The sequence below is a fragment of the Argopecten irradians genome, chromosome 2 (genome assembly GCF_041381155.1).
Source record: "Argopecten irradians isolate NY chromosome 2, Ai_NY, whole genome shotgun sequence".
Lineage (NCBI taxonomy): Eukaryota > Metazoa > Mollusca > Bivalvia > Pectinida > Pectinidae > Argopecten > Argopecten irradians.
Window position 1 is genome coordinate 5845281 of NC_091135.1, and position 27969 is coordinate 5873249.

The 27969-nt window shown below is 35.0% G+C and overlaps 1 protein-coding gene across 1 annotated transcript; it reads left to right on the forward strand.

Annotated features, from left to right (window-relative positions):
* The first annotated feature begins 146 nt into the window (after positions 1-146).
* On the forward strand, positions 147-27969 carry LOC138313764 (DNA-directed RNA polymerase I subunit RPA2-like). Its single transcript, XM_069254069.1, is given in 30 exon segments — positions 147-255; positions 2204-2281; positions 2836-2895; positions 3426-3500; positions 4053-4172; positions 4828-4893; positions 5258-5332; positions 5784-5882; positions 6800-6895; positions 7113-7189; positions 8168-8314; positions 11388-11441; positions 11853-11940; positions 11942-11971; positions 16222-16357; positions 16728-16801; positions 17620-17832; positions 18402-18605; positions 19409-19516; positions 20244-20420; positions 20873-20956; positions 21550-21610; positions 22217-22313; positions 23116-23257; positions 23558-23616; positions 24141-24238; positions 24549-24674; positions 25317-25444; positions 26186-26350; positions 27166-27969. Coding segments are annotated over 30 exon segments (3240 nt in total). The 5' UTR covers positions 147-171; the 3' UTR covers positions 27385-27969.

The window sequence follows — 27969 nt, forward strand, 5'->3', positions numbered from 1 at the left end:
ATATTTTGTCTAAAACTAAATCAGAAAAAACCCGAAATCCTGACTTTACACTTGACCTAAATTTGCTTCTCCTAAAGTCTTAATCATCTTTGCGTTTGTAACAATTCGGTGCAGAAGCTAAAGCGTTTAATTGACATTGATTTCGAAACGCACGTGGAAGATTCTCTCAAAATGTCAACAGAAGAGAGAAATCAACCGTCCTATAAAAAGCTTACGTCGAAGAATTATGGTGTCCCGAACGAACGTCAACATTTGGTAATTTAAACATGCATGGTTGTACAGTAAATTATTCAGATAACTGGTCTCTAAGCTAATTTATTCTACCGATTTTCTTGATCATGTAGCCCGAGATGCTATGGTCCTGACACCAGACTAGACATTATGACAGATAGGTGTCTGGTGTAGGGCCAGAGCGTAGTGCTATATCAAAAGCTGAAACTCGCCGATACCGTTTGATATTCGTGCCAGGTCATCTCCAGATTCAAGCTGACCTCCGAGAAGCCCCATTTACTTTGGTCTTTTCAAAAAATTAATAATTTATCTACTCAAATATAGCAATCCGTCGGGGCGATTTGCATACTATAAGAAAATGGCGGAGGAATATTGTAAGTTGCGTAAAAGAAACTACTATATTGACATAATATAACGTGCATGGGTAATAAATTATTCATTTGTTGAAAGACCAAATGCAAGTTAAGTGACACTCCTCGGTGTTAATGCTTTGTAAGCAGTCTCAATCGGAGATGATCTGGCTCGATATTAAATGGTGCCAAACCTCTATCTGTCATTATGTCTAAGTCTGTTGTCCAGAGTATCTCGGGCTATTGATCATGGTACTGTTATGATCTCAGGTCGTTTTGTCCTATTCATCATTTTATTGCTTCAAAAGATCTCCAAATAATCTTCTCCGATTTAAATACAATTTTAATTGATTAGAGATTATCAATGAACCATTTTTAAAACTCCAATGACAAATGACAAAGTTAAATGTACATTGTAGATATAACTAATCCACATTTATAGTTGACCCATAGCAATTATAGGTTGGGGGTAAAGAAATGTCTAAATTCAGTGCAATAGTGACATTTTGGATTTTGGATTTTACATGATTTGGGATAATTCTTTTAGTATATGAAAGGTCAGTGTAAACACAACTTAATATTTGGAATTTACATCGATCCCATTTCTGCGCCTTGTGAATTCTGCCTACATGTAGATTGTTAATGATCAAAAGTGTCTCGTCGTGCTATACCTCTAACATTGTTGGAGTATAGCTAAAACAAGACCTGTACATGTACACATTAATTCCCGAAAAACCAAATGCATAATATGTACATGATTAAACAACACTCCAGCCCTTTAGTTTCACAATGTACAAGATAATAAAAAAAAAATATTAATAAAAGCACTGTTCTAATATAAAAATAAACACCATTGCCATTCTGATATATCTGTATTGGAGTTAGTGTTGTCATGATTATAGATTATAATAGATATTTATATGGAATGACAATCAATTTCCGATATAAATTAAAGATATCTATTATGAGATGTAAGTATTGATGATCATTTCAAAAACAGAATTGCAGGTTTTCTTGTTTTTTATTTAGAGAGAACAGGTGTTCTATGTTATTTTTACTTTTACCTATAATGTCTTACCAATCATGCTTTTTAAACAGAATCAATTAATTGGAAAAAATATGTGTACATGTATCTATACATGTTATTGATGAAGATTGTTATGCTAAAATGGGATGATCAAAAGTAATAATGTAAAGCTGGATATGATAAATTTAATTGGTGATGAATTTTTTCATAGGAATTAGGCCTAATTAATCCTTGGCCAAAACAAGCAATATGTTTTTGAGGATTTATGTAATTAAAGCTAGCCGATTAATAATTGAAAATCAATCGCTTGACACTAATCAAATATAGCTTATCACCAGTAATAAATCTTGATCAATTCCTAACACTAATCAGAGTTATTTCCCTTAATTCATTTCAATCTGTCAAAAAAGGGGAGTAACTCTGATAAATTTGAATGAATTATTACCACAAACATTTGCATATTGTCTAATGTTTAACCATAAAATTCAGGTGAAACTCTACTACAACTTAGGGCAAAGAAATTTGGCACATATTTATAGGAAAGATATTTCAAAAGGCTAAGTACAATGGTATATTATGCTCTTTTATATTTCAGCCTCTACAAGAACTCACCAGACCACATGTGGAATCTTTTAACTTTTTCTTAAAAGAAGGTCTACTAACAGCTGTTAAGGTGAGCTAGATCTGACCAACAATTTTAGTTATTTTTTACCTCAGTGTTTGGTTGCAATGGTTGTGTAATTTGATACACTGGTTAACTGGTTTAATTGTTGCAAAATGCCATTTACAAATAAAATAATAATTGTAATAATTTAAAAAAAATATAATTGTAAAGTATATTCATTGCATTTGAAAAACATTGTTGACTCTTTGTAGGGCGTCGGACCAATCGCGTCTGTGAATTAACCATTATATCTAAATATTCTTAATTCAATGTAATATATAATTACATATATAAGATTTATTACAAAACATGTTTACAACATCATTTAGTTAACTTAGTGTCCTATCACTGTCAGTAATCACTATCTCTGGTTACTATCAGTAATAATGGGATTTTCTAAATGTCATTTTTGTAATAGACTAGTATTTAATAAAGTCAAAGGTAAACAAATAGCACTATTTATTTACACATACAGATATTTGCTCACTATAATAGATTGATTAGATAATAATAATCCAGTAAATTTAAAAATTTTATTTTATTTTTACCTTTTTTTCCCTCAGAACATCCCGGCAACAGAATTTGCTCTTCCAAATGGAGATAGAGTTCGATTTAAGCTTCTGGTGAGATATTCCAATTATTAAAGAGTCAAAAACTTGAATATAAAATCATTACATACTTAAAGATTTCCTTTTCTATTATTTCAATATAGATATCATGTCCATATAAAGTATCCATTTTCATGGTATACATACATGTCTTAGCGTTACATTATTATATATTACTACAGTACATTAACTTAATGTTAACACTAGCATTGGTCAAGAAATTTTTATCCATTACAATAATTGGGTAATTTACATTTTGTTGTCATTGGATTTTTTGAAAAAAATCATGAGGTTATCCGTGAGGTATATGCACAGTTATTTTTTTTTTTAATTTCTAAGCAATAAAAAATGTTTGTTATACTACAGTTACAATTCACATCCATAATCGATCAATCATAATTGATTAAAAACAAAATGTTGATGAAAATGATCATATTGAATGTTGAATTAAATCATTTAAATTCGATTTAAATGTAGATAATGTAATATTTGCTTGTAGAAATATTTTAAGTTTTAAATTCATGGTTTTCTTTGGATCTAAACAGGATGCTACTGTCTACACCCCCAGAGTTGCTCAAGGCAATAATTTTGCTGCAACACAAAAAGTGTATCCAGCGGAGGTAATGTATAGTTTCATTTCATAAACAAATCTTGTATACAGTTATAATCCTCTTGTTTAAATAACATAAATTCTATACTTTTGTGGTGTTCACCTGTTGTGAGCATGAAGAAAAATATTACATAAGGTATGTGTTACCACAAAATCTGTTATGTAAATATACATTAACAGTCAAATTATTTAACACTATAGATATATTATTGTGCATGCTTACATACACTATTAAGTTAAACTGCAATATGAAAAGATGGTAATTAATGTTTTGCAGAACCTATCATACCGTATTAAATCAGAAACTGTTATTTATTGAACTACAATAAGGTGTTGATGTTTTCCTTGAAATACTGTTATATAAATATATATACATAAATGACGTGCAAATTTTAATGCTAATATACGATTAAAGACATTAAAAAAAGTATTCTCGCCATGATATCAATACTGATACCTTTTCTTAATATTAAGCATTGTTAGCTAGTTCGAAAACCATTCAGAATAGTTGTAACAGTAAGATAATCACTAGATTGGTGTAAAATGCTGATTTCCACTGTAGTGTCGAGAACGAGGGGTTACCTACAAAGGAACCATCATGATACAACTACTTTGGACAGTCAATGATAACCGTAGTGGAACCATGGAAAAGGAGCTAGGCGCTATTCCTATAATGATAAAGGTAAGTCAAAGGACAGGTCAAGGGAGGTCAAGATAAAGGTCAAAATAGGTCATAGTAAAGGTCAAGGGAGGTCAATTAAGGTAAAGGTCAAGATTAGTCATAGCAAAGGTCAAGGTACTATTGTGAAGGCCAAGAGAGGTTATAGTAAAGGTCAAGGGAGGTTAGGGTAAAGGTCAAGTGAGGTCATAGTAAAGGTCAAGGAGGTCAAGGCAGGTCATACATGTAGTAAAGGTCAAGTGAGGTCAAGGTAAAGGTCAATTAAGATAGGTCATAGTAAAGGTAAATGGAGGTCAAGGTTGGTTAAGGTAAAGGTCAAGGTAAATTCATAGTAAAGGTCATGTGAGGTTATATTAAAGGTTAATGGAGATAACAGTAGAGGTTAAGGGAGGTCATAGTAAAGGTCAAAGTAGGTCAAAGGTTAATAGATGATAAACAAGGTAAATGGATCCTGAGGCCAACATAAGTCAAGGCATATCAACCATAGTAGATATAGTCCAGGTACATCCTGCAGATCAAAAGAAATGTCAAGTTCATATAAAGACGAAGGTAATTGCAGAAAAATTGCCTAAAAATAAGCAAATGTAAATGCATCTACAGAAAATGAAATTTCATGAAATATATGATCTATAGTCCTTTTGTTGCCTTTAATTTTCAGTCGGAGGGATGCAATCTAAACAACCTGAGTCCTGCTGATCTGATCAAGAGAGGTGAAGAAGCTGAGGTATAGAACATCATTACTTTATCGTCTAAATACAAAAGTAAAGTTAAATCACCCCTTTCATTTACATTGTTTTGTTATTGCTTATAATTACTTCAATGAAAAAAGTCTATTATAGTTTATTGAAATAACTTATAGCTTACCATCAGTAATAATAATCAGAGTTTTATTCCAATTACCAAAAAAAATATAATTTTGATAACTTCAAGACAAAATTCACAAAATCACTTATGGTACGATAAGTATCTACCTGCTGTTTATGGTAGGTTATTGTTTTTAACTAGACTGAGTTTGATTTGTTGTTCTATTATATAATATCATACTGTGTCATTAACAGTTATTTTCTGTGTGTGGTATCTGTTGACAGGAGATGGGAGGATACTTTGTAGTGAACGGCCTAGAGAAAGTGATCAGGATGCTTGTCATGCCGAGAAGAAACTTTGTATGTACAGACGTGTTTAAATTTGAATTATTCAAGTTCGGTTACTGTCAACAATCTTCATCTTGAAATTATTTAAAAAAAAAATTAAAATTAAATTATTTAAGCTTAAATAGATCTGAAATATTTATTTTTCAAAATATCATCAATTTTTGTGCAATTTGATGCTGAACATTTTTGAAAAAATTGATAGATCCTGTGAATTATTTTAAATTGAAAAGGGGACATAATTGTAATACCTCCTATATTGAATTGATATGAAAAGCTTGCTTGGAGTCAATATGGTTCAGTGATATCAATTTAATATAATAGTCATTTTCTTAATTACCTCTTTTATTTTTTGTCAGAACCTATTACTGATTTTTTGTTCTTAATTGTCTCCCTTTCACGATTTCCATGAAGCTTCAGTCATATTGCCTGATTACCTTGATTGTCTCCCTTCTTTTTGTGATAGCCTACCTGTATGACTCGACCCTCATGGAAGAACCGTGGTAAACAGTACACCGAGTTTGGAGTGTCCATTCGCTGTGTTCTCAACGACCAAAGTGGAATCGTAAGTGTTTTTCTCAAATATCTGTAGTTATGTTCTGGGATGAATAGTACCGGGTAATTTCCTCTACTATATGTTTGCTAAACATTACCTTATATATGTTGTAGCAGACTTTCATTATGGTATATGGTATTTCTTGCCCTCATATTTTAATAAAATTAACAAAGTGGAATCGTAAGTGTATTTTCTCATTGATGCGCAGAAATTGATATTGATTTACTCTGCTATGTAATTTTGTTTTACATTAAAATACAAATTGTAGAAGAATGTTATTTTGATCTATGGGATCCTCCCATATATTGATGTTTTCACTGCTGTGTTACATACTGTAGTTACAATTTATAATCATGGTACATGGTTTTGTATGTCTCCCTAATATCCGATAAAGAAAGAACTCAATCTAGTCATTGGACATGTAGTATGGTACCATCTCCAGATAACTAGCAGAGTTCAAAAACCCCTTTAGCTTAGGACAGTTACTCTCTGTACAGTTGTATTTGCCCCTGTGAGGAGGGCTCTTGGTTCTGTCCCCTGGCTGAGACGCACCAAAGTCTATAAAAGTGGTAGTTTCTGCTCCTGCTTGGCGCTCAGCATAAAAGGAGTGGAACGACTGGTTCACCCGTTGTCAGTATAATGTGACTGGGTGGGTGTGCGTTGCTTAGTGTCTTCGGCGACATGCTTCAGTGATATAGCACTATAGAAAGGGCAAAAGTTCCACTACAGGACTTTAATTAATCAAACAAACAAACAATAATCGTTATTTTTTTTCTCCTGTGCTGTTACTTTCCTCCACCTCCTAAATCTGACACAAAGTAACCCTTGCTGTTAGCTGGACATAAAACAAAACTTATCAAACCAATGTTTATGTACATAAATAATTTTGTACAAACTTTTAATTTACAAGTGAATTACTTTTGCAGACAAATATTCTTCACTATCTCTCGAATGGTACGGCAACCCTCAACTTTACCTACAATAAAGAGATGTTCTTCGTACCCGTCGTATTTATTCTGAAAGTAAGTATTCTACCTATAACAAATAGTTTCAGAAATAATGCATAAAGACAACTTAATATTCAACGTATTTTGCTGTTAATGAATTTCATTTCAAATTCACTTTGAAATCTATACTTACCTGCCAATGCCACTTACCAGTAATATGATAGAGACATATATAGTCATGGACATTTTTGCAATTCATGCCCAAGATAAATGAGATACATGTATTTGACAGGCTCTGATGAAGGTGACAGACAAGTATATTTATGATGAGCTGATACAGGGAAAGGAAGACGACTCGTACTACAAGGGGTAAATATAGTACTACTATAGTGTGACTTGTCTAAACCAAGACATCACAAAATTTGCCGGTCCGACGGATATGTCCGGCAAAATTTGACTCGGACCGCCTATTTTAAAATCTGGTCCAGACCGACCGTCCGGCAATTATAGAGTACTGGAAGTTGGTAAAATGGTGTCTCTGAAGTATTATGCAGGTGCCGAACCTGGCAAATATGTAAACTGCATAAGATAAATTAGATAATCATGAAAACAGCTGCCCGGATACTTATAGCAGGAAGTTATGTTTACTTCAAAACTTAACATTAATGTTCGGTCCGCAAAATCTTGTTCGGTCCGGCTTAGTTACAGTCCTTGCTGGTCCAATGTCCGGCCATTTTTTTCAACTTTCGCAATGTCTGTAAACCGGATGTCAACCAGTATATTATTTTATTAATTACTATAAATCAAGAAGGAAAATGTCATACAGTTTTTACTCATTAATTAATTGAAAGTTTATCAGAATATACTTGCACTGACCATAACACATAAAGCATGTCAGAAATTACATTATGTATCTAAGCCATGTAACCTTATTGAAATGATATCCCAAGTGCTAAAGGACATTATAATGAATATTTGATGTGGATCACCTGATTGTCTCCCTTGATAGAAATATCAAAGTCAGATTATATATATCTTTTCGTATTACAAATGCTTGTAATTTACATTTGTATAGTAGCCATGTTGAGAGTTTATCACAGTCATACTTAAAACATTTATTATTTACAGATGCAGGTATATACCATATTCAACCAAATAAGCGCCCAGGGCGTTTGAAAAATTGCAAAGGGGCTTAATGAGACGAAATTATTTTATGGTCTTATACCCGGCAATTGAAATTGATGCCTCAAAAGTGGGAGGGGCGCTTATAGGGACATGGGCGCTTATTGGGTCGAATACGGTAGTAGCCATACTGAGATTCTATATCACTGTATTACATACAAACAGGTGTATAGTAGCCATGTTGAGACAGACACAGGATGAAGGCCTCCTGACTCAGTCCAGCATCCTTAAGCTGATAGGAGAGCGTTTCCGTGTAAAGCTGGACCTCCCACCCTGGTATACAGATGCTGAAGTTGCTAACTACCTGCTAAAGTAAGAGTCTTTACATTGTCTTTGGTTTAGGGGATGAGTTTAATATACACTGCTGCTCTTGTGTATCTTGTAAAAAAATGAGCTATAAATACTAACAAAATGCTATTTTTGATTGTTTCATGTTTTTTTAGCTCACCTGGTCCGAAGGGCCGGTGAGCTTATGTCATGGCGCGGCGTCCGTCGTCCGTCGTCCGTCGTCCGTCCGTCCGTCGTCCGTCCGTCCGTCCGTCTGTCCGTCAACATTTCCTTTAAATCGCTACTAGTCATAGAGTTCTGCATGGATTGTAACCAAATTTGGCCACAAACATCCTTGGGGGAGGGGGAACAGAACTTGTATAAATTTTGGCTCTGACACCCCGGGGGCAGGAGGGGCGGGGCCCAATAGGGGAAATATAGGTAAATCCTTTAAATCGCTACTTGTCATAGAGTTCTGAATGGAATGTAACAAAATTTGGCCACAAACATCCTTGGGGGAAGGGGAACAGAACTTGTATAAATTTTGGCTCTGACCCCCCGGGGGGAAGGAGGGGCGGGGCCCAATGAGGGGAAATAGAGGTAAATCCTTTAAATCGCTACTAGTCATAGAGTTCTACATGGATTGTAACTAAATTTTGCCACAAACATCCTTGGGGGAAGGGGAACAGAACTTGTATAAATTTTGGCTCTGACCCCCCGGGGGCAGGAGGGGCGGGGCCCAATAGGGGAAATAGAGGTAAATCCTTTAAATCGCTACTTGTCATAGAGTTCTACATGGATTGTAACCAAATTTGGCCACAAACATCCGTTGGGGAAGGGGAACAGAACTTGTATAAATTTTGGCTCTGACCCCCCGGGGGCTGGAGGGGGTGGGGCCCAATAGGGGAAATATAGGTAAATCCTTTAAATCGCTACTTGTCATAGAGTTCTGAATGGAATGTAACAAAATTTGGCCACAAAAATCCTTGGGGGAAGGGGAACAGAACTTGTATAAATTTTGGCTCTTGCCCCCCGGGGGCTGGAGGGGTGGGGCCCAATAGGGGAAATAGAGGTAAATCCTTTAATTCGCTATTAGTCATAGAGTTCTACATGGATTGTAACTAAATTTTGCCACAAACATCCTTGGGGGAAGGGGAACAGAACTTGTATAAATTTTGGCTCTGACCCCCCGGGGGCAGGAGGGGCGGGGCCCAATAGGGGAAATAGAGGTAAATCCTATAAATTGCTACTAGTCGTAGAGTTCTGCATGGATTGTAACCAAATTTTGCCACAAACATCCTTGGGGGAAGGGGAACAGAACTTGTATAAATTTTGGCTCTGGCCCCCCGGGGGCTGGAGGGGTGGGGCCCAATAGGGGAAATAGAGGTAAATCCTTTAATTCGCTACTAGTCATAGAGTTCTGCATGGAATGTAACCAAATTTGGCCAGAAATATCCTTGGGAGAATAAGAACTGAGTTTGTAAAAATTTTGGCTCTGGTCCCCGGGGCAGGAGGGGCGGGGCCCAATAGGGGAATTATAGGTAAATTCTATCAATTGCTACTTAATTGTCCAAGAGTTTTGTATGGATTGTAACTAAATTTGGCCACAAACATCCTTGGGGGTAGGAGAACAGAACTTGTATAAATTTTGGCTCTGACCCCCAGTGGCAGGAGGGGCAGGGCCCAATAGGGGAAATAGAGGTAAATTCTATCAATCGCTACTTGTCCTAGAGTTCTACATGGATTGTAACCAAATTTGGCCACAAACATCCGTGGGGGTAGGGGAACAGAACTTGTATAAATTTTGGCTCTGACCCTCTGGGGGCAGGAGGGGCGGGGCCCAATAGGGGAAATAGAGGTAAATCCTTTAAATCACTTCTTCTCATAGAGTTCTGCATGGATTGTAACCAAATTTGGCCAGAAACATCCTTGGGGGAAGGGGAACAGAACTTGTATAAATTTTGGCTCTGGTCCCCCGGGGGCAGGAGGGGTGGGGCCCAATAGGGGAAATAGAGGTAAATCCTATAATTCGCTACTAGTCATAGAGTTCTGCATGGAATGTAACCAAATTTGGCCAGAAATATCCTTGGGAGAATAAGAACTGAGTTTGTAAAAATTTTGGCTCTAGTCCCCGGGGCAGGAGGGGCGGGGCCCAATAGGGGAATTATAGGTAAATTCTATAAATTGCTACTTAATTGTCCAAGAGTTTCGTATGGATTGTAACTAAATTTGGCCACAAACATCCTTGGGGGTTGGAGAACAGAACTTGTATAAATTTTGGCTCTGATCCCCAGGAGGCAGGAGGGGCAGGGCCCAATAGGGGAAATAGAGGTAAATCCTTTAAATCACTTCTTCTCATAGAGTTCTGCATGGATTGTAACCAAATTTGGCCACAAACATCCTTGGGGGAAGGGGAACAGAACTTGTATAAATTTTGGCTCTGACCCCCGGGGGGGTAGGAGAGGTAAGGCCCAATAGGGGAAATAGAGGTAAATTTTTTAAATCGCTACTAGTCATAGAGTTCTGCTTTGAATGTAACCAAATTTGGCCAGAAACATCCTTTGTGGAAGGGGAACAGAACTTGTATAAATTTTGGCTCTGACCCCCAGGGGGCAGGAGGGGTGGGGCCCAATAGGGGATTTAGAGGTTAATATTAAAATTCCTTCAGAAAAGAAACAATGAACCTGTATTCAGAAAATTATTTGGCATTACAAACCAGGTGAGCGATACAGGCCCTCTGGGCCTCTTGTACTTCGTGAACTGCAATTTACAGTTTAAAAGCTTGTGGTTGAATCTTTTTCATGACAATTTATTTTTTAAAATTTACAAATATTCTTATCGCCTGCAAAATTTGTAAAATTTAACTGTATATGCAAAATAAATTTACAGTATTTGACAGAGTTATAGCCCCTTAGGATAATATATGCCTGGTCTATTTAGTAACTCTTGCCAGTTGCCATTATACTCTTAATTCTGCTGCAATACAGTGTACGTACAACCATCCTACTTCTTGAAGACAGGATAAATAAATTACACAATTTTTTTTTTTTCAGTCATTTGATTGATATTTCAAATTAACAGTAAAAAAAGTAACATTTTTGCTTGTTTCATATTTCAGATATTGCATTGCTATTCATTTGGAATCAAACACAGATAAATTCAACCTTTTATTGTAAGTATCTTGTCAAAGCCAAATTAATGTTAGTAATTGCTAGTAATTGCAGGGTATTAGAACCAACACCGGGTTTAGGTTTAATTATGTGGATACTATAGAGTTCCAGGTTCTCATTCAAAATACAGGGCTAATTACTTTTCTGGACATGATCAACATAATCTGAAATTCATTTATATGAATATACTAGATCAAAGAAAAATGATGAATTATCTACTATAACTTAAATTTACTTAAAACAATTAAAGCCATCCAGAATCTGCCAAAAATCATTCTATCACAAAAAAGGCTGAAGAGGAATCCTCTCTAGCTAGTCTTAATATTAACTGGTATGTATATTTGAATGATGTTTTATCTGTTATGTAGTTATCTAGTATAGATTTTGGGACATAAATATTTGTTGCGCCATAGATACATGACGAGGAAGCTGTTTGCATTTGCCCGAGGAGAGTGTGCGGAGGAGAGCGCTGACAACACGATGTACCAGGAGGTCCTTCTCAGGTGGTCACCTGTACTGTATGGTGATTAAGGTAGGTCACCTGTACTGTATGGTGATTAAGGTAGGTCACCTGTACTGTATGGTGATTAAGGTAGGTCACCTGTACTGTATGGTGATTAAGGTAGGTCACCTGTACTGTATGGTGATTAAGGTAGGTCACCTGTACTGTATGGTGATTAAGGTAGGTCACCTGTACTGTATGGTGATTAAGGTAGGTCACCTGTACTGTATGGTGATTAAGGTAGGTCACCTGTACTGTATGGTGATTAAGGTAGGTCACCTGTACTGTATGGTGATTAAGGTAGGTCACCTGTACTGTATGGTGACTTAAGGTAGGTCACCTGTAAGTGTATGGTGACTTATAGGTACGTCGTGATACTGTGTAGCACGCCACTAATATTTTCTGCAATTTAACTTCTTACTTTTTTTTTTTTTTTTGGGGGGGGGGGGGGGGTCTGATTTGGGATTATATCTACAATTTGGTTTATGGGACATTTACCATTTCTAAATTTAACAAAATTCCATTTTGAGCACGGAAAAATACTTTCAGTAGAGGTTGGTATTTGTGTTGTTGGCTATGATTCTCTTATTCCTAAAGCAGATTTTTTGAGAGTGACTTAAGAATGCGCAATCTGAGCATGTGCAGAATTATATTCTTATTATCGACAATTTGCTGCCACGTTTAACAAAACTTCTACATATGATACCATCCCGATGACTTCAAATCGCAACTAAACTCACTCCTGCTCGGTGTATATGGTATTGCAGGGAGAAGATGCATGAACTGGAATTCGGTAGGAACATCTGTAAGCTCTTGCAGGTGGAGTGAGAAGAAGCAACTGGGATAACGGAGAAAAGCTGGGCACCACATATAATAGCAGGGCACACACATACAAGTAGATGATTGTAGGTATTTATATTAAACTTTTCCATCGTTTATAGAGGTTTATCTGCCTTGTCTGGTAGGTGTTATTGATTGTGACGTCCATGTCATTACTTTCGTGAGCAAAAAAGGTATAGTGGATTCGTGTTCTGGAAAATTAATGATGTATGTATGTGACATTCATAAGAAATGATGTACGAACAAATCTCAATGTCTACCAGCTCAGAAAGAACAAATTTAATGTACCTATTCAAGTCATGCATTATGATGATTTTAATACTTAATAATATTTTTTTTTTTATTTTCCAGATTGAATAGTTTTGATATTCAAGATTATTTGAGATAGGAAAAATTTATAGTACTTAGACATGTCCATAGCTACATCGATATTCTTAAACATACAAAGATTGTTGAAAGTATTGTGCATTTGAGGAAGAACAATAACAGTTTAAACGTAATAAATAACTAAGTATAGTCATTAATATGTTGATCTTTCGAGACAATTTCATAAAGGAGTGTCGTCTATATTTACAGTTATATTAGTGCCCCCATCCCTTATAAGCGCCCCTTACCTTTATTGGATACAATGAGGTTGTAATGTTGTATACATAGGTCCCTTTCCATTGATTTTATCAATGTTTTAAGAACATGTGATTTTATACCCACTCTATTATCAGCATTGTTATAGCCACTACTTATATGACTTACGATTCGAGCGTACGTTTTACAGTGTGGGCAATCATATGACTTAAACATAATGTGTCTCAGGGTTAAAAGGCATATTGTATGTATACTGGAACTGATTAAGTGAATAATGAGTACAGGAATAGAGTTTAATCATTTGTGATGGACTTTTCTTGTTAAACACAATTACTCTCATTTTGTTCACATAATTAAAGAAACATCCACACTTTGTTGCTCAATTTTGAAAAACGCACTGGGGTCTTAGCGTGCTTTTTATGTAGCCGCATATAGTAGTTAATTATTTCTTTATGACTAATTATGGTATAATATTTTCTTTCATTATGGATACTACAAGTTTGTATATTTTTTGTCTTTAGCTTACCTCAGTACTTTATTCATTCGCTGTCGAGCTACTACTCCATAACGAGACCGGATGGAAATAACCTTGTGACGCAACAGTGGAACCTGATCTATTCGGACTTGTTCTGGGACTGTTGCAGGATATAATAAAGATTCTGTTAGCTGTAGTGATCGAGGTACGGGTTTATTCACGCTCGGTGGCTAAGAATTTTTGGTTACTATAATACCCCAACGCAAGGACGTTAGCCGCGGTTGGGGCGCCATTGTTACAAAATCTTAGCACCCTTCGGATGAGAAGTGAGATAACCCGTTGTCTTGATCTACTTTAAGGTAATAGACTTTGTTTGTTTCTGTCGCGCCTCTATAAGATAAATTAAATTAAGAATCATCTTAATGAAATCGCAGTTCAGAAGTAAATTAATCCCGTACTTAGTGCTCTCATGAGGTTTTCAAAGGTACGATTGACATTACCATTTCATCGGCGCCTTCCGAAATTTTTGTCAATTCCGAGGCAGTAAAAACTATTAGTTCATTTTTATTGATTCATAGAACAATCTGATCATTCGGTTTCATACTGCTATTAAGAATCTAAATCAAACAACCAAACAATGACATGGTAATAATACATTGAATGTTCATATTTCTACTTAATTCAATTATTGATACTGCTCTGATATGAACGTGGTCTGTTGACATCAATTCGATTCCCGTAGAGTTATGGTAGTCACCTATGCTGGCGGAACTTGTTACCCATGAATGTGCGTATTAAAATTCCGCCCAAAATCGCGTAAAGGTACCATGACAGATCGAACGATGATAGTATAAAAATCCTATAGTCCATAGGGTTTCATGTGAGATTTTCCTGTCCGAGGTTGCGCAGCAAATATAATGGAAGGATATGTTAAAGATATGTCTATGACGGATACCTAAACAGCCGTAGATGAATGATGTAGAACTATTGATGAAATTTACTGTGTTGTTAATAGTAAAGTATAGAAGGTGATTACTAGATAACTCTAAACAGGTAGATGATGAGTAGAACTATAGATAAAATTTACCTGTGTTGTATATAAATATAGAAGGTGATACCTGATACCTAAACAGGTAAAGATGATGAGTAGAACTATAGATAAATTTTACCTGTGTGTATATAAATATAGAAGGTGATACTGATTACGCTAAACCAGGTAGATGATGAGTTGAACTATAGATAAAACTTTTACTTGTGTGTATATAAATATAGAAGGTGATACAGATACCGAAAACAGGCAGATGATGAGTTGAACTATAGATAAAATTAACTGTGTGTGTATATAAATATAGAAGGTGATACTGATACCTACAACAGGTAGATGTATGAGTAGAATCTATAGATAAACATTTACCCTGTGTGTATAATAAATATAGAATCGGTGATACTGATACCTAAAAAGCAGGCAGATGATGAGTAGAAACTATAGATTAAATTTACCCTTTGTGTATATAAATATAGAAGGTTATATTGATACCTAAACAGGTAGATGATGAGTTGAAACTATATAGATAAATTTTACCTGTGGGTATATTATAGGTGATACTGATACCTAAACAGGTAGATGATGAGTGTAGAACTATAGATAAAATTTACCTGTGTGTATATGTAGGTTCTTCTCTTCTTAGCACTCAGCAAAAAGGCTGTGGGATGACTGGTTTGTCTGTTGTCTGTATAATGTGACCGAGCGGTCATGATGTGCTTGTTCCGTGTCTCTGGCCGTATGCTTCAGTGAGATAGCACTATAATAAAGGCATTTACAGCGCCACTATTATATAGAGTCAATTATTTAGCATGAACACACTACAGTCTCCCAAAACATGGCAACACTTCACACATCCAAGTGTATACATACATTGAACGCTGTACTTAAAAGACTCTGACTGTTAATAGAATATTATATTCTAATGAATGAACCAACCAACATCCCTGCCTACAGAGTAATACACTGCCCGTAGTGATTGTCCCAGTCTTTTCATTAGTTTAGATTTGTTCACATTGTCATAACTGCATCGTCGGAAGAGCTGTAACCAGTGGGTTTCTGACGATGTCAATATAACTGTTGTTCTGTAACAGATGCCATCCTTCTACAGATAAATTACTAACACAATGATTGAGAGATGTTACAAAATGATGAATACTGTGGTATAGTTTTACGGTCATCAGGAAATATTGAAATCGTATTTATTTTGATTAAGCATGCTTAACACATTAAATTCCTGGCTATTAAAATCAGCGCGAGGCATCCACAGGGTTATATAGAGTGATTATAACATTTTAACATGGCCATGTGTTTGTATAATGTTAATGTTTATTTCTACAGACGACTGGTCTAACAATTGTCGCTGACAAACTGAACTTCCTGCGGTACATCTCACATTTCCGTTGTATACATAGAGGTTCCTTCTTTGCTGAAATGAGAACAACAGCTGTCAGAAAAATGCTACCAGAGTCCTGGGGTAAGAAGTTCTTTCATTGGAAGATTTTTTCTTTTGTATGCTGATACTATACATTAAGAATATACTGGAGATAGCTCCACATGAAACAGTTATTTTATGTTTTAGATATTGTTGTACAATTTAACTGTAAAAACTTGTGTAATTTGTGCACTTTTTCTGCGTTAAAATCAAATTTGATGTTGGGAGTGTATTTGCACAGAAGACATTAATACAGAATGTTTAAAAAAAATTACGGGGAAAAATTCACATTTATATGTCATGTTTATGACAGCAAAGGTGTCTTTCAATTATATCTTATTGCATATCGAAATTATTTTGGAAACAAATGTTAAAGATGAATGTAGATCAAGTTGTTTGTGTGATGTTTCAGGGTTTATTTGTCCTGTCCACACCCCGGATGGGACCCCCTGCGGACTTATGAATCACATGACAGCCCTCTGTCAGGTATGGAAGGTTTCAGTATTTTATGATTTGATTACTGCTGATTTGATATAGCAACCATTTTGTTTTTTTTTATTTATGTTAAATTTGCTCCACCGCCGATAGAGCATAAACAATACTCATCATTTGAACAATAACTGATGTTTAATCATGTTTATATGTTTCTAATTAACACAAAAATGCATATGAAATAGGTTTTTTTTTTGCTTTTGGTGAATGCACAATCAGTCCTTCCATATAGAGCATAGTGCAAGGAAATTTTTTCGGGACGCAATTTTAATAAATGTTTTTATAATTTTATCTTGAATTAAAATAAGAAGCTCAAACTTTTTAATAGTGGTAATGATGTAAAGTAAGTAACTTTATAACTGAAAAAATACTAATTTGTCTGTTCCTGTTTTTGATAGAGAAATAATATTATTCGTCGTCGGTGGAGCATTGTTTATTTGTATCAGATGTCATTAAAGCCTATCGTTGTAAAGTTGTCAAAGCAGGAATTTAATAAAGTTAACTGTTGAAATACAATTTGCCTGTAACAAAATGAATATTGAGACTATAAAATGACAATTGATTTTACACTGTTTAGATTTAATTTTAAGGCATGAATGAAGAATATACATAAAAATATTTTGCATTTGACAAATTACACCTTGATATCTTGATCTAAAAATATTGTCTAGACCTATTTAAGCCAGAAAAGTGTTAAAAATTACATTTATTTGGCAAGACTATTGTGATTATCAAATTGCAAAGCTTTTTTCATATCTAAATTTTAAATTCATGCAGGTATAGAATTTATAAAATCCCATTTTCCCCCACAGATTGTTAACAAACAGTACAGTAACGTTCACCTGCCTAAGTTACTGTGTTCAATGGGAGTTACGCCCCTTGACTCCCCACCCCTAGGGAAGTATAAGGACAATTACCAGGTCTTCGTGGACGGTAAAATCATCGGTAACTTACACAGCAGTTTGGCAAACAGTGTGGCACAAAAACTCCGGGTCATGAAGGTCGAAGGTCACACAATCAGGTTGGTTTTTTGTCAAAATGGAAAATATAACTGGATTTAAAGGTATAATGGTATTAAAGGAGAGAATTTCAAGCTTAGATAGTAGTTTTATATTTATAACCCTGACTTGTGTTGTGAGATATCATAATGGAATAGCCAGATATGTATTTTTGAGTTAAAAATGATTGTAGAAATCAAAGTTAATATGTCAGGTGTCCTGGTAAAGGGGAGATAATTCAACAACTTTAAGCTTAAAATAATGCCTGTCATATTTCAGTATGAGTAAATACATTTTGTATCATAGCTTCTTTGAGCTAGCTAGTTAATTTGATTGCATGATAGAGTTGATCAAACAATGGAGATTAAGCAGCTGTTCAAAGCCCTTCAGCTTTTTCTAGTCACAATTCCATTATACCGCTTTGTCTATTTGTAGTTGGTGAAAGTTAATGTATGAACAAAATATTTCAGAAATATTTTGTGAAAATATGAGACTACTGGTATATTATAGACAAAAACCGTTTTTCCTCAATTCATGAGGTTTCTTACCCATCATGGACAGCATTAATGTAAATGTGTTTTCATCAACTGGAACAGGTGCCCCCAGTGACAGAAGTAGGATATGTACCTCGTACAGAATTTGCCAGTCAGTATCCTGGTCTGTATATCTTTACCACGCCAGCACGGATGATACGTCCCGTCCGAAACCTGAGCCTGAAGAAAAATGAGATGATCGGCACATTTGAGCAAGTCTACATGAACATTAGTTTAAATGACGAGGAGACTCACAAAAATCAGAAGGTAGGTTGACAACTGTTGTATAAGTTTACATGTTCTGAGGATTCTACTAAAATTGATAAAACTATTTACATATTTAGATCAAATGATCTTCAATCAGATTTAAGGTAAACCTCTGTAATAATTTATGGAAAAGAAATTTATTTTTGAGTTTACATTATGAATGCATTATAATTAGAACACCTGATTCAGAGGTTAGAAAGGAGTTGGGACTTTGGCCATATGTGCATAAAACCTAAAAATGGCCCATTGAATTTATTCATTTGATACTAAGAAATATAGAAAATGACCCCATCAACATTGCCAAAAAGGCTGAAAATGCCCATATGACGAGTTGACCTTCTTAATGCCTGCTGATTTAATATATGTTATCACTTTTGTGAAACTGATCAAAGTGATTGAGCTGAAGAGAAAATATCTTTCTGACCAAGCAATATAATTGTATACTCATATTGCAGCAAGCACTCGTCAGAGTTAGGAGTGTAAAATGTGACAATCATGCTTTTTGGTAGCTACACACAGTCAGTTCCATCAATTTGTTTGTTCACAGATTCATAGATCATCATAACTACATTCACATCATATTCTACCTTGTATTTACCTTGAAAGAGCAAGTCAATTTGGCTGCTAGTGCTACAAATTCAATTTTAATACTAAAAACCAGATATTAGTTAATTAATGTTATTCATAATCCTAGTATGATTTGTTTACTAACTGATCGGAGTACAATGTGTGTTTCATGCTTAAATATACCATTATTAAATAAACAAATGTCATGTATTTTGTATGTTGATGCTTGGTTATAGCTGGTGACCCACCAGGAGCTGACAGAAATGGCCATGCTGTCTACAGTCGCCTGTCTCACACCTTTCTCAGACTTCAACCAGAGTCCCCGAAACATCTACCAGTGTCAGGTGTGTTACTGATACATTGATTCTATTCTGTATTTGCATATTACAGAGTTATCTACCCTTGCGGGTAGGTATTGATTGTGATGTCATGTGTTTGAGAGCGTGACGTCATACTTTTCAGAGAAAATGATGTGAATTGCGCCCACAATATAATGATGTAACAATCGATACCTACCCGCAGGCGCACTAACTTTGTAATATGCAGAGACAGAATAGGCATCGTTAAAAACTTTGATTTAAACGATCTTCATACTGTTTGGAGTGATGAGAGATGAGGTTATATGAAAGTAATGAAATAATATCTGGATAAAATCACATTTCTGGATTAGTGCAGGATAAGATAAGTATATTGTTTAGGAATCGTTTTCTACATTGATTCATAGTGAAATTATATTGATGGGTGGTGTGAGGATTGGTTAGGGATGAAAGGAAGTACCGTATTTGACCCAATAATCGCCCATGGTGCTTAAAAAATTGATAAAAATTAAAAGTAGCTAATAAGTCGAAATTATTGCAAATCTATACCGTTTTATGTAATTTTGGTCCTTATTTATGCATGGGCAATTGAAATTGAGGCCTCCAAAATTGGGAGGGGCGCTTATAGGGACATGGGCGCTTATTGGGTCAAATACGGTACATGCATGTGCATGTATCACTTGATAAAATAAAATCCTAGGCTGGAGGAGATGGTTTATGTCTTGATTTGAATCATTATTTTGGTTGTGAATAGATGGGCAAACAGACGATGGGTACACCCTGTCATGCTCTCAAACACCGTTCAGACAACAAGTTGTACAGGATTCAGACGCCCCAGACACCTATGGTGCGGCCCTACATGTACGACTTCTACAATATCGACGAGTACCCAGTAGGAACCAACGCGGTAGTGGCCGTCATTTCATACACAGTAAGTACGACTCACCATGTATATTATAAAATATATACACCTCATCAATGTTAATGTTTGGTATTGCATGACTACATATAGCACAGTATCGCCACTATCACCTCAGTGACATATTAAACATTTATTGTAAGATGACGGTCCCTGATGACGGCCTGCCTTTAGGATGACACATGTCCACATCGAACTGTACTAGAATAAACCAGAATACATTATTTGGAACCTGTCTCAGGATCGAGTTGCTTCTTTTCTTATTTTGATGTTTTTGCAATGTTTATAAGATGGATCCTTCTGTAGACCTGGAAGATATGAACCACAACACCTATGAACTTAGAGCAAGACATTGGTTCTTTGGAATTCTTCTTCTGGAGATTTCCTGTTTGTTCTTATTTAGTGTTCATGTGGCAATAATCTAGGATATACAGTATATATATTTAACTTCTTCTGTTTTCCAGGGCTATGATATGGAAGATGCCATGATTCTGAACAAATCCTCCTTCGAAAGAGGCTTTGGACATGCTACTATTCACAAAGCAGAGGTAAACACATGTATAGTGCATTAAACTCTCACTACAAAATAAATGTCCTTTCTAGAATATTATTAAGCAATTATTTCATAACAAAATCATTTGATAAGGTAACGGAACAAATCTATATATGTGTTTTATTTTGGAGTAGAATGTACATAAAACAATTTATTTTTCATTGAATATCTTTTCTGTTGTCCTGCAACATTAATCAACATTATACTTTAACTTCATGTGAAGTAAATATCTACCTGACCCGCAGCTTTCTATTGATAATAAGTCACTTCCATTGGTTACATTGATTGTCCTAATCGTGGGGGTGGTAACTGATTTAGATAAATAGCCAATTGTTATTGGACACATACTCTGTATTGTTTTTGCATTTTTTACATCTGAAATGCAGTGCTAAAAATAACTTAGGTTCCTTCCTACATTATGTATAAGTCACTTATATTGCTATGACTGGTGTGGAGTGTCACATTAGAAATACAACATTGCAAAAATTCATTCAAAGGATATTACTTTTAAAAAATCCTTGAAACAGTTAGTATATTAACTTAAAACAGTAAATTTACTACACATGTGAATTTTTTGTGATTTTTCAGATCATAAGTTTAGCAGAAAAAGACAATTCAAGTCGTGGCCAGAATTCCAATCTAGTATTTGGTGGGTGATGTTTTACCAATGATTTTCTCATGCTTGATTAAATGATGCTTATCATAGAGTTTAAAAAGCACAAACGTTCTGAAATATCACTTGTTTTAGATGATGATTGACTTTTAATTTTATTTGATTTGAAGGGAAAATAGTTGTTTCTTCAGTAAAATGATCCATTTTGTATTGTTTTATGAATATCTCCTGTTGAATACAATGCACAGTAACCAAATCCAACTTTGCATCAAGTTATGTCCCTTACGGGGAGGTATCGATTGTGACGTCATATTTATATATGTGAGCAAAAAGATATGTTGCTTTTGCTGCAAAATATGAACTTACACTCATACAAATGTGAAAACAATCATTACCTACCTACAAGGGTAGATAACTCTGTAATATGAAAATACAAAGTACTTATCAATTTGTGAAAACATGATTATATCCAAATGGAACATGAAATGATAAAAACGTAAATGATACAATTAATTGAAAACTAGGTTCAGAAACCTAATTCTCTAAGACATTTACCTCAATTGTACCATGATATATATATGAGTATTCCACTACTCAAATACTTATTTACATCATTTATCTTATATCTATATGTTTCCTTAGGTTTTAAAGGAGATAAAAAGTCGTTGGAGGGCAAACTGGACTATGATGGACTGCCCTATGTGGGGACCTATCTACAGGAAGGTGACCCATATTACAGGTACCAGGGACCTTTTGATTTTTTTTTCACTTTTTTAAAATTCATATATTAGTGATAATTTTCGCATTTTCACAACTGTTTTGTGTGTGTGTGTTTGAGGTCCTATTAACAACTGTTCTCGATATTAATGGTTTGGTTTCAGTTTTAGTTTCATTACTTCACACTTATGTCTTATCCATCCATCGTCAGTAAAGGAAGAACCTGTAGTATGGGTGTGTGGTTCTGTGTCTCTGGCTACACGTTTCAGTAAGATAGCACTATAAAAAGGCCAAAAGTCTTACTATTACAAAGATTGAGTCACAACATGGACATACAGCAGTCTCCCAAAACATGCATGAACTTCATATACACAAGATAACGCATGTGCATGGGAGGTTGTCTTTAAACAATCCTGGCTTTTCATAAAATGTTAATCTAATCATGCAAGCATCCAACCAGACCTACAGCTGTCAGGATTTGTCAAATGTGTAACCTGTTAGCTTAGTAGTTCAGGTGAGGATGGACTCTTTGGTGAAATTCTATTAGATGAATGTAGACAATAGACTAGTTATTATCTTTTCTGTATGCCCGTGTCATCAATAGGGGACATATATAGTGTTACCCATGTTTGTCCCATTTTGTCCCTTACTGCCCCTTACTGTCCCATGTCTGTCCCGTTACTGTCCCATTCTGTCACTGACTGTCCCATGTCCGTCCCATTCCGTCCCTTACTGCCCCTTACTGTCCCATGTTTGTCCCTTACTGTCCCTCATTGTCCCATACTGTCTTTTGCTTACCCTAATGTTATATATTTCTGTTACAGCTATTATAACCTACAGACAGGGGAATCCAAAGTTGAGATCTACAAGAATGCTGAGCCGGCACATGTAGACTCCGTAAAGATTCTCGGTAACGACCTTGGCACTGGCGACCTAAACAGGGTCAGCATTGGCCTAAGGATCAAGGTTTGTAAACATGGTGGCACTCCATAGACTTTGGATTAACTTAAAATCTTGAGTCTCATTTCTTAGTCCTTTCATAAGCCTAAAAGTCATAAATGGCAAGGCTATTATCAGAGGTAAAGTTTTGAAATAATCTTTGGTGTTATCATAGCATAATGAATTCTAAATATCCAAAATATGCGGCTTGTTTGATTTTATGTGAAAATTTCAATAAGGTCAGTGTATATTTTTGTGATATGGTGTTGTGTCGGGGAAATAGTTCATGTATTTGGTGTGTGGTGAATTTTTTGTTGTAATTTACAGAGAAATCCTATCATTGGAGACAAATTTGCCAGCAGACATGGACAGAAAGGCATTTGCAGGTAAGGATTCTTTAGAGTTTAAAACAAAGAAGAAAATATTTCAAGATGGCCAGTCATGAGGAAATTTTTTTAAGAAATATATATCCCAGCTCATTTTAACATTTTGATCCATGTTGATAACTACATGGTTATGCAGAGCTCTCTGCAATATTTATTTATCATTAAATATGTCATTATATAATAATTCTTACATCAACATTATTTTGATTAGAAATGAGTTTTAAAAAATACCGTATTCTAAATACAGAAATTATCAGATTTGTACTGATTTGGAATAAAGCACAAGTTTTATAAATATTTTTTATGTGCATCATTATATATATGCTTCCACTTTATAAAATACACTATAGAGTAACATTATAAAGCATTATAATTATATGTAATTCAGATGTGGTTTTATTACAATGTATATCCAATTTAAAAGTTTCTTCTCAATAATCTTTTAAAGTGACAAAATATTAAATTAAAAAAAATGAAGTGTCAAGTCTAGTATCATCTTAAAGTTTAAACATGTAATGCTTCAGTATGCTGTGGCCTGTGGAGAACATGCCATTTACAGAAAGCGGTATGACGCCCGACATTTTGTTTAACCCTCACGGCTTCCCATCCAGAATGACCATAGGTAAGTACTGCCCTATTCATTACAAATCTAATACCATAAAATGAAAGGGCTTATAATGTTCAGTATTTTTCCCATCCCATTAAGTTCATTCATACCAGCTTATCCTGTCTCTATTTCTTATGAAGATGGAGCAAAAACAAGTAGATCTTTCATTTATTTCCAAATAAATATTCAAATGTGATTTTTAGAAGAAAGAAACATAAAAATTAAAAACTAGTTGATCACACTTTTCAAAGGGATGTTCCCCATGGGAAGCAATGTCAGGATAACTCCGTTGATAATACCTAGTTTATCATTTAACATTTGTCAGGGATGATGATCGAGAGTATGGCAGGGAAGTCAGCGGCCAGTCACGGACTTTGTCACGATGCGACGCCGTTCAAGTTCTCTGAAGACCAGCCGGCTATTGACTACTTTGGCGATGTTCTTACTAAAGGTATACTGACCTTGGGATTGTGATAATCAATACTATTTATTATCTTTGTATGGTTTTATTCAGCAGTTTAGTATTATCTCCATGTTCCTCATGAAACAAGTCATATTTTTGAATATTTTTGTTTGACTTTGTTTATGTTTTTTGTAGGGGATTTGTATATTTTAAACAAATTGATGGTCATGCCGACCTATTTCGACCTTTGACCTTCATCAAGGAATGTTTTATTTCACAATTCATTCAAAAATTGCAATTTATCTATTTGATACTTTAATAAATAAAATGTCATTGTACTATGATTAGTTCTACCTTCCAATCAAACAATCCTATCAAAATATGACGTCATAATAACTAGAAGGCCAGACTAAGCACACTGAAACAAGCTGTATTTATGATGTTTACAGCTGTCCAGTAAATATATATTATTATTTCCTGATTTTAAATAAAAAGGGAAAAAATCAATTTTAGTCGATTCAAATTTTCATGATATGGCACTATATATAATTCAACCATTTCTCCAAATTTTGCAGATCAAAATTTCGTGATTGTATGGCAATGTGTCGCAAAATAACGAAAATATCGTTCCCGTAAAATAATAACTGGCTAGTGTGCAGAATTTTTAGTAATCTGTGTTTGTGATTCCAGCTGGCTACAACTACTATGGGACTGAGCGTATGTACAGCGGATCTAGTGGACTAGAGTTGGAAGCTGATATCTTCATAGGCGTGGTCTATTATCAACGTCTCCGTCACATGGTGTCCGACAAATTCCAGGTACACTTTGGGACAGAATTTTCGCGAATTTCACACTCAAGAGTGAAATTGCAAAAAGAAATCACCGCAATTGTGGCTCATACTTAAAATGCAAAATTAAAGTTTTCATGAAAATAAACTAATTTACAGTAATTTGAAAGCTCTTCTTTGGGTATTATTAGGGGTCTTGTTGATTGTATAGCAAAACATATTTGAACAAATGTGTAGTTTGTCCATTGTGTCAAAGGCAAAAATCTGATTATTTTTATTACTGGTATATAGTGTCAACAAATGAATATGCAAATCAAAAAGATACATGAATGAGAAGGGGCGCTTAATTACTGGAGCATGGGTAATTTATGGTTAACAAATTTTTTGTTTCAAGAATTCATCATGATAGTTTGTGACCACAGCATTATTTGAAAGCTGCAAACCTTTAAATTTATTTTTTTTCATAATAAACAGTAAATAGAAGGTTCCATTGTATTCAAAACATACAGTTAAACCTTCCTTATCGACCACCTCTGTATAAAGACCACCTGCATAACAAGACCACTTTCTTTGAGTCCTAGATGGTCATTTATAACAATATTTGATCGGTGTAATGACTCCTTGAATGCGGAGACCAACTTTTACCTTGTCCCTTTGGTGGTATTTATATACAGATTTGATTACATGAATGTACATGCATCTTTGTTTCTAGCTGGTTTCAATGGTTTAAAAATTATCATGACAGCTCTTTGTTTATCGCATGTTTTGTAGGTAAGATCCACAGGTCCTGTTGATCAACTGACCCACCAGCCAGTGAAGGGGAGGAAGCGTGGTGGAGGGATCAGGTTCGGCGAGATGGAGAGGGATGGTATGATAGCTCACGGGACGGCCTCTCTACTACAGGATCGACTGCTCAACTGTTCTGATTCATCTACGGTGAGTAGAGGGTGATTTCAATATAATAGGGACATAGAGGCCTCCTGAACTCTTCTGATACGTCTACAGTGAGAAGAGGGTGATATCTAATTTAAATAAAAAATGGAGGCCTCCTTAAGGCCTCCTTAAGTCTTTGGTAAAATGTTAACGACAGAATATTACAAGAGATATTAATGGGCCCCTTTCCTGTTCTTAGGTCTTAAAAGAATAGTAAGTGAGATGGAATATAGTGATTTGAGAGGGAAAGGAAGTAATCTAATTATATAAGTCTACAATTAGATTACTTTTAAACAGTTCTGATAATGTCAAATTGTAGAAAATTATTCCATGAGTGTATTGGGTACATATAGGTTTCCTCAGTATATAGATTTAGATGTAACATTGAATAGGGAGATGCTCACTTTATTTCCATGTATACAATATTTCAATTTATTGTTACTTTCAACATATTCACGATGAAGTGATCTTACTGACAATTGTCCATATATATATTTACAAATAATAAGAATTCAAACCCCTGAAGACCGGCATGAGCCGAGAAAGCGCTAGGGAGAAAAAACTGTTTTATAGTTGTGTTTTTTTTTTATGTATATATATATATATATACCTGGTATATATTTTCACAACGATTTATACAATATTTGAATTTGTGTTCAAGCCATCTCGCGAAATTACCCAAAAATATATATCTTGCAATAATAAAGTGGGTTAGTGTAAGTGACATGATATTTGGAGTTCTTTTTAAAAATTTATTTTTTATTTTTTATCCATTATCAATGGATGTATCAAATTTATTGATTATTTTTGTTTTTCAGGTTCATGTTTGCACAAAGTGTGGCAGCATGTTATCTCCCTTGTTAGAGCGCCCAGCAGCCGCAGTGGCGGCGGTCACTTCAGAAAAAAGACGTAAATGGACATGTATGATATGTAAGCGTACCGACACGATACAAATCATCACAGTGCCCTTTGTGTTCAGATATCTTATAGCAGAACTAGCAGCCATTAACATCAAAGTGCAGGTAGAGGTCAAATGACACTTAACGAGGTCAACTCCAAATTGATTTATCTGTGCTAGTGGTGAATGTAGAATGTTTAGTGTGAAGAATTCTGGATTGAATCTATAGGCTGCAAGAGAGTGTGTTTGATGCTCTGTTTCTGACAAGATTGTGCATACTTCACAGACTCCAAAATGGGAGAAAGCCTTGACGATTGTGAAATTCAAAACTCCAATCTCAACTGAGGATAAAGAAGACTTTATAGTCAACAGGCGATGCATGGTTGTATGATACTGCTAATGAAAAAAATGTGCCTATGATATCAAAAGAATATCTAAAGACGATTTTCAGTTGTGGTTGAAGTTCAAACTCCGGAGTTGATAACTATTAAGTTGGGAAAAGGTCAAGAAAATAATATAGTGCTCTCACCTTCCATACGTTTCTGCCTAAACCATTTCCACTGGAGTACAGTAAAGGAATACATGTTGTTGCCTCATAGGTCTATTTGTTCTTAATTGCATGTATTTTGATATGCTGCTGTTAGGATCATGTGACCTTTCATTGCACCACTATATTATATTGTTATGTTTATAAATGGTTGTTGATTAAATATTTTACAAGAAC